The 14,632-nt window shown below is 45.7% G+C and overlaps 1 protein-coding gene across 6 annotated transcripts in view; it reads right to left on the bottom strand.

The window, feature by feature from the left end:
- Positions 1–818: 818 nt before the first annotated feature.
- LHFPL7 (LHFPL tetraspan subfamily member 7) overlaps positions 819–14,632 on the bottom strand; it is a 187,088-nt gene continuing 173,274 nt past the window's right edge. For all 6 annotated transcript variants that reach the window (XM_085633418.1, XM_085633414.1, XM_085633417.1 and 3 more), the window contains one exon: positions 819–1,365. In XM_085633418.1, the coding sequence (XP_085489544.1) occupies positions 1,085–1,365 (281 nt within the window). In that variant the 3' untranslated portion in view covers positions 819–1,084. The remainder of the gene's footprint in view (positions 1,366–14,632) is intronic.

A 14,632-nucleotide genomic window follows, 5' to 3' on the forward strand; every position in this document is an offset into this window, starting at 1 on the left:
ATACATACATACACACACTCATTCACCAAACACTAAAATGATAAAACGAACTTGGCCGCAGCGGTGGTCTCAGGTGGCGGAAAGAAAGTCTCTGAGTCAGCCAAGGAGAGGAAGTAACAGTCTCTTATATTTGTCACAGATTGGAATGGGGTCAGTGAGAGTTGCTGATTCCCACCACTCGGTGGTGAGGTGTCACTGATGGACAATTGGACCTGGGCATTTCAGGACTTAAAACTGAGCAGCCTAGGTCCAGTCTATCTGTGATACATCCCTTCGAGGGATGAGGAATTTATGCGCTTTACTGCCCAGAGGAGGGCATGCCTACTGGGTTGTTAAATCCTCAGCCCGGCAAAATTCAGCTCAGGCAGCCATGCACCTGCACATTTAGCACATGCATTAACACTGGCTGCCTGACCTGAACATAAAGACTTTCTGTCAGGCTGACCTTTGCTCAGGCTGACAGAGACTCTTCATGTGTGCAAAAAAGTGGGGCTGAGGGTGGGCGGGTACTGTCCACCCTTAAGGACAGGCCGTGCCTACTACCTGATGCAAGGTAATGCAAGACAGCACTAAGCACAGCCTTGCATGACCTTTTTTTCTATTACAAAGCTACACCAAGCCATGCAAATAGGGATTTTCACAGCTTTGTAATTCCCAAAATGGGTTTTGCATTGGGGCTGCACCAAAAATTTGATGCTACCCCGACGCAAAATTGAAGTAAATTTGAGACTAGTTGTGTGCCTATATCCAGAGGTTTCGTACATGCTTCATATCACACTTCATATAATTCAAATTATAAAGACCCCAGTTGTGTAATGTCATATTGGTTTAGCTTTATCATGGGAGTTTGATAAACACCACAGGTAGGTAGATCATGGAAGACTAAAAGTCTGTCCATGATGGTGAATCACAGTAGTAAAGAGATAGATGGAGTGTGCAGATGGGAGGACTATAACTGATTTCTTTGCAATGAAAGAAAAACTTGCCCAATCCATTTGCCCAGTTTTTTCAGTGCTCAAGAAGAATCAAAGCATGGCAATAGCTATTCAGTGCAAAACGATGATATTTCTGGAGATGATTTCAACTAACATCCTCCTGAGGAATAATTCAGTCCGCACCGCTCAGCTGCCATGATGCTTTCTTGAATACTGGAGCGAATGATCTCCGTCTTAATTTCATTTAAATTGTAGCGTCCAATGATGGGCAGGAAGCAGGAGAGCATTACGGTGATGATGGCCATCATGAAGCCCCAGCCCAGCTTGCACTGGCCACTGTTGTAAGCCCAGGTGGAGCCGCACGCCTCCATTGCGAACGGTGAGTCCAAGCTGAAGGGGAATATCAGGAGTCCCAGGACTGTCACAACCACTGGATAAACAAAAGATCAAAAGAATGAGTCAGCAATTTTTTGCAAGGCTCACGCACCAAATTCTCCAATAAAACGGGAATTGGGGAATAATGAATTACAATATTAAAAGAACAACAGATTTATGGACTCTGAAACAAGGTTTTTGATATGTGCTTTAAATATGACTATTTTCCATATGTATACATTTTGGTAGGCTATCCTGCTGATCAGGATTCAGCTCTTAAGCTGAACTTGGCAGCAACATCTTCCACTTCAGTGTAGTCTGCTAGCTGTGGAAGAGTGATCTCATTTTCTGGGGAAGTACAATGGGTCTGAGAGGGTTTTCTCCTTGCTTAAGAGTTTTGAAAATGTCTTGTGCTACCAAAAGCTCTTGTAAAGAAAGCTGAATTAAATTTATATATTGTAAAACCTCCCTGCTCTGCCTCTGATGCTGCACTGCGCCCCTGAGGGTCTGTTGCTGCAGTGGCTCCATTGAATGTGGCTTAGGTTCTAGGCATCCACAAAATGGCTGGGCAGCACCGGGGGCTTTATAAGTGTCCCAGGAGGTGAACTTGCTTCTCTATGCCACAATTATGAAAGATTACTCAGCTTAAAACGTGTCCAGGGCAGGAAATAGCCATTTGGAAGGGAAAGTTATCTTCTACAGTCCAAACCCTTAGGGGAGTAGAGGTAGAGGTGTCCTAGTACACATAGCGGCACCCCAGCTCTGGTAAGTGGAAGGGAATTAAACTAGATGAACTATATATCATTAGTGGTGGACCAAAGACCTAGTCAACGATTTCTGTGATTGTGCGTAGGACACTGTAACAATGTAAAGCCCAAGGCTATTGGGTCTGTTTTACTTTCATTCATGCAAAAACAAATAATTTTATTCAAATTGAATTTAAGAGTCGGTTCTGCATTTGAGGCACGTGTCTCTGGAAGCAACTTACTAATTTTCCCATGGCCTGTCAAAAGCTGTCACTATTTTTATTGTTGTAGTTCCTGGGATGACAAAAAACATGCAATACAACTTTCTCATAATACAGTCCGTGAAGTACTATTCTAATATGTCGCATGGTTTTGGAAGCATCCACCTCTGTCCCGCCCTGAGTTACCTAACTGCAAGTATCAACACTATTTTCTATATGTAGTTCTCAATGCATGTGCACTGAGGCCTTGCATGTATATTTCGAAGACCAAGACTGCAGCACTCTGTGGTCTGGAACGATACACCAGCGTGACTTCCTTATTACATGGAACTACAGTCTATGTACGGTTTCATACATGCTTAGCAGTGAAAGCAACATGCAGTGTTTGACTCTGTAGAACATTCAGTCCTTTTTCCTGTCATGAGTGAGAAACCTACAATACTCCCTCTCCAAGGTTCCACTGAAGTTCAGGCCTGGCAGACGTCCTGAGGGTGTGGTATGCATGTAAGAAGTATCATGTGATGATATCTCTCTTTCATTCCTGGTTGTCAGAGCACCAAGAAACCCTTGGGTGTGAGGGGGCTCTAGACATTTTCAAAACATAACATATCATATAACATAGCATATATTATGAGTATGCAAAGCAGGCAGTTGTGGTTATGAGATCAGTGGCATTCATTTAGGATTTACTCAAGAAAAACATAGCACAAGATGGAGACTGGGTACCTGCCTCTCAGATGAGCAAAGTGTATTGCTGACATTCCTAAACATTTTGAGAAGCACCAGACATTAGCATGTGGGAGGATGGAGGCAGGGATCCCTGCAGAAATGTAGCAGTGGCCTTTCAGCAGAGGCGTGCTTGACTGTGGAGAGGTGGTGATACCAATATTCCTTTGTCAACTCAATCAACTTCTCCAAATGGATACAGGATTTGTCACTGGTTGAAGAGATGACACTCCGAAGAGTGTCAAGGAAACTCCTGAGACCTAGAGCTGTAATTGCTGACAGCCAGTCTCCTAGAGATGAGCAAGTCTAACTGGACTGCTGAGAGAGGGGAGTGGAGCGTACCTGTGCAAGAGACAGTCTATATAGAGAAGAAACCTGCTGTGGTGATCTGAAAAAAGGAACTGTATAGAAGTGTGGAGAGGCTGGAGAAAAGTTGCAGGAGCCAACCCAAGTGTAGGCGTGGGTTTCTACGAGTTCCCTCATTAGTGTCTGGCACTCTGCAGCAAAGATCTCAAATTTGACTGCTGCGTGTGGCCATTTTGACCAGGAGCTCATGACAGCAACCGATGTGCAAGTCGGAGTGGCATTTCCTGAATCCCCCTGTGAACCTTTCATACTTTACCAATGAAGAAAAGCGTCACCTCCTCCCCCGTGCTTTGCTGGGCTGTGCCCCTAAGAACTGTGAAAGGTGCTGCATCAGCTGTGACCTATGACACGATGGGACCCCAGTAGATTTGCCTTTATTATTGGGTGGGCTCTGATCACCATTTAGGTGGGGGGAAGGTTGTGATTTGGCCTGCATAACACCACCAGGAGATTGCAACAGCCCTTACTGAATGCCAGTAGCATCTGCTGCTCAATCTGCAGTGCAGAGAGAGGGTGGAGCCATCCTCACACAAGCATATCCTGAGCTTGTCCTGGGGTCCTGCTCAAATGGAGAAAATTAAAGTTAACTGAACTCTGTGCCAGAAACCCAAGGGGCTTAGAACCATGACCTAATTTGTAATTGCTAAGAAACCGGATACCATAAGGAGACTGACCTGTCGGTCAATGACACAGTAACCTGCTTGCACTGAGTGTATATCGGTCATATGCTGCATAGACTGGCATTGCCTTACCTGTAGGGCTACTGTTGAGTTCTGAGTCTCTGCGCCCACACAACATCCCTGTAAACCCGTGAATGCTCACCTCTCTACACTGAGATTAAAGTGCTAAGAAGATGCTCAGTTTTCAATAACCAGAGTGGGTCAGATCTGGGGACATCTGAGGGAGAAAGCATCACTCACCTTGGTTGTAACCCTCTAACACCTGCATGCCATCAGCAGCCACCCCCCTGCCCCCTATGGCTGTGACCACACTAAAAATAACTGGGATTTGCAATTTTTAATGCAGCGATTAAGGTTTTGTTTCCTTTGATTGCCTCCATTCCTGCATTCCCAGCCCTTTTGGGTAATTAGCAAACAGAATCTTGCCTCATTAATACCAATTGTGGTGGACCAGTACACTCAGTACTGTGCAAAATAAGTCCCACGTCACAAACAAGTTGCCACACCAAACAGAAAATGGGACTTTTTACATCGGGCTCTGTTTCCAAAGAGGGAAGGTTACATGCTCACCCGGTCAATTATTGTCATATTGAGAGTAACTGCAGGCCTTAAGAGGCGCTCATACAGACTGCCATTGACAAAACTGAAGGAATGGCATATTGACCTTTTGCATTAGATCAAATGTAAAAATGTTAAAGGAACCTTGAGTAGAATACCTGCCTGTGCTATAAAACCACATTGTTATGGCAATAATTAGACCAGCTTCCTCCAGTTTTAGCACATCATCACATTCTCTTTATTTTGCATCAGATGCAAAGTTCTGCTTAAAAAAAAAAAAAAAATGTCTGTAATACCCACATTTAGCTCATTTCACACAGCTATAGAGATAAAGTGATATTGAACCGAACCTATAAAGAAAAAGCAATAGGAAACAGACACAGAAAGATAAAACAATGGGATAGTGAGATCCAGTGAGATAAAACAACAGGGTACTGAGGTGCATTAACCCCTTCTGTGCCCATGACGAGCTGGACTCGTCATGGGCCGCGGTTGCGCTGTGCCCATGACGAGTCCAGCTCGTCATGAACCCCGCCCGCTAATGCAACGCCCGGCACAGGGCGGGGAAAGGGCGTGGCACACAAGGGGTTAAGATAAAGTAACTGGGAACTGGGAAGCAGAGAGGTAGGCAAAGGGATCCGAAGGCTAGAGATTGAAAATGAACGAGGAACAGAAATCTGAGTTGATAACACAACAGCGAAATGGGAACCAGAGAGATAAAGCAATAAGGAACTAAAGCCCAGCAAGAACAAGCACTGACAAAGCTAGCAGGTCTGGCCTGTGATAACTACTGGCTTTCTAAGAGCTTTTATTTTTCTCATGGTTGCAGTACCTGTTGTCATTTCAAATGTTTGTTCTTTAAAAAAAAAATCCAAGATGTCTGTCATATGCAGCAGACCCACATCAATATTTTTTTCCTTTTGAGACAAATTATTCAAAGATGATATGCATGAGCATCTTCAGAGGGTATCTTTGAATGATTTTTCTTAAAGCAAAACACACACACTTCTCTTTTTTAGCTTATCTCTGCCTCTCTATTCAACTTTTTTCTCTCTATATCTCTTTCCTCTTTGTATCCTTCACTCCCTCTCTATCTCTTTGCCTCATTAGTCTCTTTACATGACGCTGGAAGCACGTACTCGAGAGTTTGTTTGGTAGTACGTGGAAAATTGGTGGTGAAGTGAAGTGAACTGCCAGACCCGCCGCCTACACCCAGGAATGTGATATCCATCAACACTAGTTCGACATTACAAAAATGTGATGACTTGGGTAACAAAACAGGTACCTGTGGCTACACACGGTGGAGCAGGATCACAGCAGGGCAAGGAATTGCCTTCATTTCATTGTCCACATGTGGTGAGTGAACTGGTACGACAAACAATGGTGGAGTGTATGCTCACCACTATAGTGACAATCTGAGGATATCATTAATATGAAGCCACACTCACTAAGAGACAATGCAAAATTAATCATGTACTAATGGCAGACATGAAAGAGCTACGAGTTTCATGATATGTCAGTCTGTTGTCCCTCACCATGATAATGTTTTAAATATGGGTGAAATTAGTCATGTGTATTGAAAAAGGCAAGAAATGCCGAAACGCATCTGCAAATTTTTAAACAAAATATACATAAATAAATGAAAGGCATGAATACCGTGGAGTGCTCCTATTTGTCATATGTGAACATATATATAATATACATACACACACACACCTTACTGGCTGTCACCTGTAGGTAGTTATAGTTAGGACTTAGTTTCAATTGACGTAGCATTTTTGTGTTGCCAATAACTTTGGCCCCGTTTGACAAATCTTCAAGAAAGTTTCAAAACTAGTACGCAACTTACTTCAGCTGCTTTGTGGAAAGTTTTGTGGTGATTCGTCAAGCGGGATCCATGAAAATAGGGGGGTCCCAAAACGTATTTTCCACATGCAATTTCCCGTAGGTATTTTAGACACAACTACAGCCCGAACTGCTAAAAGGAATTACACCAGATTTGAAAGAAAGGCAGATCTTGGTCCAGAAAGAGTGCTTTTTGCGATTTGGTTCAAATCTGTTAATTAGTTTTGGAGTTACAAATTTGTATATCTAGGGACACAAATCTTCTGCTGATCCAACAGATCTCAACATGAAATCTTATTGGCTGCCAACTCTTCAACCAGAAAATGTTGTCAGCCATCTTGGAACTCTGACTCGTCTGAGTACTAAGAAAAAAGTTGGAAGAAAAGCGAAGGGGACAGGGTAGGAATACCCAGACCCCCTAGGCCTAGTGGTGGATTCCCACAGGGACCCTGCTGGGGGTCAAACATTTTCTTTTTACCGCTAATTCACAGAGGACCTGCTGAATTAAAAAAAACACAAGCTCAGGCTCCCATGCTGGTTTGGTATATCCCCAACATGTGGGCCAGGTACCGAGGTGTGTAGCTATTGATATAATTTGGCCACCCAAAACAGCCCAGGGACCACTACCTCCCCGGGTCCAGGCCATTATTGAAAAGGGAGCGGGAAGCCGCACTACCCCCATGCTTGGGCCATTTTCGGCATCGGGGGCCGCCACCCCTTGGGCTCTGGCCAAGTTCCAAAATGGGGAGGGTCTGAAGCACTCCCCTCCTGGGATGATTTCCACCCTGGGGGCCACCAGGTCAATAAATAAAAAGGAGAGGGCCCCTCCAATGGCCGGTTTTGGCACTGGGGTGCACCTCTCAGGGCACAGCCATGCACATGGTAAAGGAGTGGGGCGATGGGGTGCAACTCCTGATGCCATTAATTTGCCTGGGGGCTGCCAACCTCAAGGTCCAGCTTCTGGTATGTCTCCAGGGGCCCACCTTCAGGACAGAGGTTTTCCTGCTTGCAGTGCCACATGCAGGGAAATCTCTGTTTGCTCTCGATTGTCGAGAGCTATTTGAAAGTTCCTGCCAAGTAAGCGCAAACACTTGCAGCAGGCGTGAGCATGTAAATGTCAGAGAAAACAGATGAAAAAATTGCTCCCACACACAAGTGGCTGCATTTTAAGCTGCTCCTTGCGGGCGGAAGCAATCCCAGCTCCCGAAGGAGGGAAGGAGCCACTGTGTCCGTAGGGGCATTGGGACTTCCCCCTGCAGCCTCCAACGAAAAGCCAGTGAGTGCCCTGAGTGGGCTCTGGGGCACCCACCATGTAGTGGCCTGTCCAGGGGAATGGGGTTCCCGGGGTTAATATTGGCCTGAGGGTGGGGCTGCTTGCCCTCCTCCTTCTTTAGTGTCTGGCCAAGTACTGTGTATGGGGACCCTGGGCCAATATTGGCACAGAGAGTGGGGTTGGGTGCCCCTTTCCCTCTTTTGTGTCCGGCCTAGTGCCGGGGATGAGGTCCGTGGGACCAGTATTGGCCTGGGTAGGGGGCTGCATGCCCCTCTCGCTTTAGTAAATGGCCAGGTACAAAAAAAAGCCCCCGGTATTTGTAAAGTGTGTACTAATCACCCATAAGGGTCTCAAGGCACTGAGGGCTGTCAGGAAGATTAGGTGAGCTGTTGCCCAGATGATATGATGCTGAGCTGATCTGCCTCTGGCACTGGGGATCGAACTGCGAGTCTTGCGCTCTGGAGTCAGCCACCCTGTCCGCTGCGCCACTCCTCTCTCACGCCCAAGTGGATGGGCTCCGTGGGGCAAATATTGGCCTGGGGAGGGGGTGCTGCATGCCTTCCCACCCCCTTAAGAATAAGGCCAGGCCCCAGGAGATGGGTTCCCCGGAGTCAAATACACCTGGGAGAGAGGCTTCTCTTTATTTTCAATACCAATATTTGTCCAATGGGGACATACGCTTATAATTTAAAAGCAACGTGGGCTGCAACCGGCAGTATGTTGCAAGCCTGAGGAAGGCAACAGCCGAAATGCGTCACTTGCAGAATAAATGATGATTATTTGATACCATGAGTGCTTCATATATGCTTGGAGATTGTTTGTGTGTTTAACCTGAGTCCACCCCCACGCAATGATAGCACCTGTCGCTGAGTTCGGCAAGTCTATTGGTGGATTTTGGAATGGCGTTTATGAGCCTATTTGCCTGAACTGCCGTAAGAGAACTCTGCAATGGACCTGGATCGGAAGTTCTACAAACTGCTGAAAGTGTGGTCTTTTGACCTACTCCTGCGGGTTGCGTCCTGTAAGAGTATTCACGGCAGACGAGGGATATGATCATCTGAAAGGTCCAGTAGAAAATGTGAGTGGTAGCCTGTATGAAATATGGCACTTAAAGAGACTGGGCTTCGCCAATTAGCCATCTCCATGCATATTGGATAAAAAATTGTGACGCTGCGTTACCTTTGAGGATGGATTATTTATTGACTCATTGTAGAGGATTATTCGCTGAGTTCGACAGCTCATTTGGTGGATTTTGGAGCAGAATATAAATATACATATACACACACAAATACAGTATGGAAACATGGACCTAACTACAACTACCTGCTGGCAGCCCTCAGTATGTGTATATATATATTTTTATATATATAGATATATATATCTATATATATTATCTACTGGTGGTCGCCAGTAGATAGTTATAGTTAGGACCTATTTTCCATAGGAAATCCGCAACATTTTATTTGGAATAACGTTGGCGCCGGTTGATGAATCCTCGCAAAATTTTCCAAACTTTTGGCCAGCTCCGCTCCGCTCCTACCCTGAAAGTTTTGCGGTGATCCGTCAAGCGGGGGCCGAGAAAAAAGGGGGGGTCCCAAAACGTGTTTTCCCCATGCAATTTCCCATAGGATCTGTTGTCGTAGCTACAGCCCGAACCACTGAACGGAATGACACCAAATTTGGCAAAGAGGTAGTCCTCAGTTCGGACTCGTGACTTTTGCATATATGGTGTGAATCTGTTCAGTAGTTCCTGAGAAAATTAGGGTAAAAAAGTTAGTGATATCTATGGCCGCGGAGGATCCGCGGACCGTACCCGCACCGTAAGCGCACCCTCCTCGAACCGAGCGCGCACCCTCCCGATCGCGCGCTGAATGCTAATTGGCTGTCGAGTGTCTCTCTACATTCGAAACCAGGAACTGTTGGCGGCAATTTTCTGCCTCGGTAGAAGCGAGGGTGAAGAAGCAAGGGGAATAAGTGTGTAAAACATATAAAGGGGGCAGAATGGAAATACTCTGACCCTCTAGAGGTGCTTAGGGGGTCCCAGAAGGACCCCAGGGGCCCCCCTTTTAAAAAAAAACAAAAACGGCGAAATGCGCGCACCCTATCGCGTTGGATGCACGGATCCTCTCGCGGTGGGTTCGCGGATCCAAGGGAAAAAAAATGAAATTGTTGGGAGATAAAGATTAAGCTTAAGTGTTTTGTTCTTGAGTGGCTCTAAAAAGAGCCGTTGTGTTCATTGAGAGTTTTTGGTACTTATAAATAAGTACCTATACAGAGTCTAAAGTTGTTGAGGAAGACTCTGTTTCCTTCATCAGTAAAGTGTACTCCATCTCTCCTATACATCTCTTGCATATGAAAGCGCAGATTGTTATTGTAAATGGACCCCATTCTGTAGTCTCGGAGAAAAGCAGAAACAGATTTATTCACATGTTTCCTAGCTTTCTCAATCTGTGGACAAAAATGATCGGGCCAGTTCCATTTCTGCCTTTGGCATATGTTAGGGTACACAAAGGCAGTTTTAGGGAAAAGTGAAATCAGTTCTGCAAAGGTGTCCTTCATAAGCATTTCCAGACCTACCCCAGTCAAAGTGCCTAGGTCATTGCCACCACAGTGCACTATTATGAGGTCAGGGTGTTGGATTTGCATGAAGGATTTCACCAATGGCATCAATTGGTGCCACTTTAACCCTCTCTGTCCAATCCATTTAATGTCTACATTTGGCAAACCTAGGTCTTTGTGAATGCCTTTGTTTTCTGCATACCTTTGGCTCCAGAAAATGTAGCTGTGTCCCACAATCCACACTGTAAGCATCTTGTAAGGAGGTCTGGATGCACTCAGATGGTCTCTGTAAATGAAATGGCAGTTTGGAAAGTAAGATGTTTCTAAAATGGTGGCTAAGATGCAATTTTGAAAAAAGACAAGAAATCATTGGTTGTTTGACAACCTTCTACACTGAAAGGTAGGGTGCATATTTCTGTTTTTTAAACGCATGATTCTTATTGGTTAACAAAAACTGATTGTAAGGAACATTATATATGATAAGCTGATATGTTGAGAAGTCAAGCACACTTGCTGTTTTGATTAGCAACATTGTGTGTGCTGGTCATAGGGGGGACCCTGGTATCTGTGTGCCATCACAAGGTGTTAGCTAAGTTTCTTTGTTCATGTAAGCAGTTACTGCATGGTGAAATTGTCCCAAGGTGTGTTCCTTCCTCTGTGTACCCTGACATCTTCCCTGCAGGGTTTTTCCAATATGTTGCGCTGAGCTGTGTCTGCATTAGCTGGGTGTGTGACGGACCCCTTCAACTTTGGCCATGCATGCAGAGCGATGTCTCCACCTGCATCATTCGTGGCATCCTTGGTGATCACTGTACTTGTGTATGTAGTCTGTTGACATGACTTCATGACTGCTGGGGGCCTCTGCACCCACCCCTCCTGCGTCTGGGCACTGCTGGGAGGACTCTGCACACACCCCTCCTGTGGCTGGGCACTGCTGGGAGGACTCTGCACACACCCCTTCTGTGTCTGGGCACTGCTGGGAGTGATAGGCACCCACCCCTCCTCCGTCTGGGCACTGCTGGGAGGACTCTGCACACACCCCTCCTGCATCTGGGCACTGCTGGGAGGACTCTACACCCACCCCTCCTGCGTCTGGGCACTGCTGGGAGGACTCTGCACACACCCCTCCTGTGGCTGGGCACTGCTGGGAGGACTCTGCACACACCCCTCCTGTGTCTGGGCACTGCTGGGAGTGATAGGCACCCATCCCTCCTGCGTCTGGGCACTGCTGGGAATGATAGGCACACACCCCTCCTGTGTCTGGGCACTGCTGGGAGGACTCTGCACCCACCCCTCCTGTGTCTGGCCATGTATGCTCCATACATACACGGGTGGGGGTACGGTCCGGTCCATACATACACTGTTGGGGTGGGGGTACGCTCCATACATACACTGTTGGGGTAGGGGTACGCTCCATACATACACTGTTGGGGTAGGGGTACGCTCCATACATACACTGTTGGGGTGGGGGTATGCTCCATACATACACTGTTGGGGTGGGGGTACGCTCCATACGTACGCAGGTGTGGGTACGGCCCGTACATACACGGGTGGGGGTACGCTCCGAACATATGCGGGTCTGGGTACGCTCCATGCATACACGGGTGGGGGTACGGTCCGTACATACACTGTTGGGGTGGGGGTACGCTCCATAAGTACGCGGGTGTGGGTACGGTCCGTACATACACGGGTGGGGGTACGCTCCGAACATACGCGGGTCTGGGTACGCTCCATGCATACACGGGTGGGGGTGCGGTCCGTACATACACGGGTGGGGTGGGGGTACGGTCCATACATACACGGGTGGGGTGGGGGTACGGTCCGTACATACACGGGTGGGGTGGGGGTACGGTCCGTACATACACTGGTGGGGTGGGGGTACGGTCCATACATCCACGGGTGGGGTGTTGGTATGCGCCGTACATACACGGGTGGGGGTGCGGCCCGTACCCAGGCCTTTGGAACATGGGTACCGGGCCGTACCGCCATTATTGGGGTGACGTAGGTGTGGGCGTGGTACGACTTGTACCCACGCTCTTAAAGCGTGGGTATGGTACGTACCGGACTTGTTGTGTTGCCGGTTCGCGTGTACATCCACTTCCGTTGCTGGACACGCCCCCACCCCCTCGAAGTGACCAGGCCCTGAAGGTCAGGTATGTCCAGGGCATGTATGATTTGTGACTTGGGTGGGGGTTTTGTGTCCTGCCCCCCCCCCTTTGCCCCTGGGTGTTGTTCTGACCTTCTGCGGCGTCTGCGTCGGTTCCTGTAGAGCAGGTGGACTGCTATGAGGGCTGGGATGACACGTAGGTTCGGGTCCATGGCTGTCCGTCGCGTACAGGTGCTCCTTGCGCGCGTCGTCCTGATTTCCCGGCAGTTTTTGGCAGGCGGGGAATTTTATCCGTGCGGGGTGACGTCGGTGCGGTTCGTACTTCCTGGTTCGTGAAACGCAGCCTGAATGCGTCCCGACGTCACGTCGGCGCTTTCCCCGGATCACATTTGTATGTATATTTTCGTCGGTCGGTGTTTTTTACGATTCGTACGGAAATGGTGTTTCCGTGCGAATCGTACTTCCATGTTTGTAATGTTTTTTTCCAGGTACGAGTCGGACGGAGAAAACGCTCCGACCGACGGTTCGTACCCGGTTTCTCCAGGATCCGAACCGGCACCTGAGTGTGTGTAAACTGTCGGGTAATTTTAAGGCGTAATTTGGATGTAGAGAAAGGTTTAGTTAATGGTGCAATGGGAAAAGTGGTGGATTCTGTGAATTATCAGAAAAAAGAAGGAATTGAATTTTTAAAAATTACATTTGATCAGATTGATGAAGTTAAAGAAATTGTTCGTTGTTCAGTTTGTTTTTTGCTTGTTAAAGATTTATATGTCTGTAGGAAACAATTTCCATTTTCTCTGGCATATGCAGTGACTATTCATAAATCTCAAGGATTAAGTGTAGACAGTGCATTAGTGAACATTGGATCTACTGTATTTAAAGAGGGTATGGCATATGTTGCTTTGTCGCGAGTTAGAACATTATCTGGTTTGTTTTTGATTGATTTTGATGAGACAAAGGTTACTGCAGATGCAAACTGTGTAAAAGAGTATAATAGGTTAAGAAGGGTGTATGCTCCAAATTTAGGTCAATATCCTGTATTTGAAAAGCGTATGGTTAGTCGAAAAAGAAGGTTAGAGAATATCTGTACTGAAAATGTCAAGAAGGGAAAAGAACAAGATAATGTTGCGATTGCAGGTAAAAATAAATTGGACACTGTTGAAGAGATTGTTGGTTATCAGTTTGAAAATAGTTCTGGTGTCAACTGCTATGCTAATGTAGTGGTCAATGTTGTTTTTTATCTTGAAGGTTTGCAAGAACAAATGATGCAGAATCGGGAAAAAAGATGTTGTTCTCTGTTGCATTCTGACAACAGATAGAAGTAAAATACAATCTGTTTCAGATGTTCGTAATCTTTTGGATGTGTGTTCTGGTTCTACACAATTTACACAAAATATCCAACAAGATGCTCAGGAAATTTTAATGTATATGCTTACCATTTTTGAAAATGAAGGTGTAGAAATAGAAAATATTTTTGGCCTTTCTTACAAATGGGAACATTATTGTGAAAATTGCATGTATACATGTAGCACCAATGTAGACACTGAGAGATTTCTGTATTTAACATTACCAGACTGTAAATCAGTATCTTTCAATAAGTTAGTGAAAGGTGCAATTCAAAACATGGAGTGTAGCCAATGTAAATCAGAAATGTTATCCACATTATTCTTACCAAAATCTGGAAAATACATAATTTTAATAATGCAACGTTGTACAGCTGATGGAAGAAAATTGGATACTTTAATAAAGCAGTTTGTAGCAACACAAGTATCAATATCGGAAGGACTTTTGTAGCAATTGCAATAATTTTCCATGATGGTCCTTCCACCACCTCTGGACATTGTACTGCCTATCTAAAATGTGACAAAGGCTGGACACTTTGTAATGATGCCCAGTTGGTTTTCAAACAACGTTTGCCTAGGGAATTACAAAATTCCTACCTAATATTTTTAAAGCCAAAGTTTTAGGAAGATAATTCAGTCTCTGAGGAATTTATTATTATAATTTAATAGGACTACCATTGGACAATTTATATAAAGAAGAAGTGCAAAAATACCATTTGGCCTCAAGGAAAGGTATATTTTTGAATTATGGACTTTTTGGTGGTCATTTATTCGGTGATTATTTTAATGCGGCAACATTTACAGTTTTTATAAGTTAAAGTTATAAAATTTTGTAATCTGTAAGCATTTCATATATGTATGATTTGTATTTTCTGGTATTTTACTGAGAATAGTATGT

Source organism: Triturus cristatus, chromosome 11, assembly GCF_964204655.1.
Source record: "Triturus cristatus chromosome 11, aTriCri1.1, whole genome shotgun sequence".
Taxonomy (NCBI): domain Eukaryota; kingdom Metazoa; phylum Chordata; class Amphibia; order Caudata; family Salamandridae; genus Triturus; species Triturus cristatus.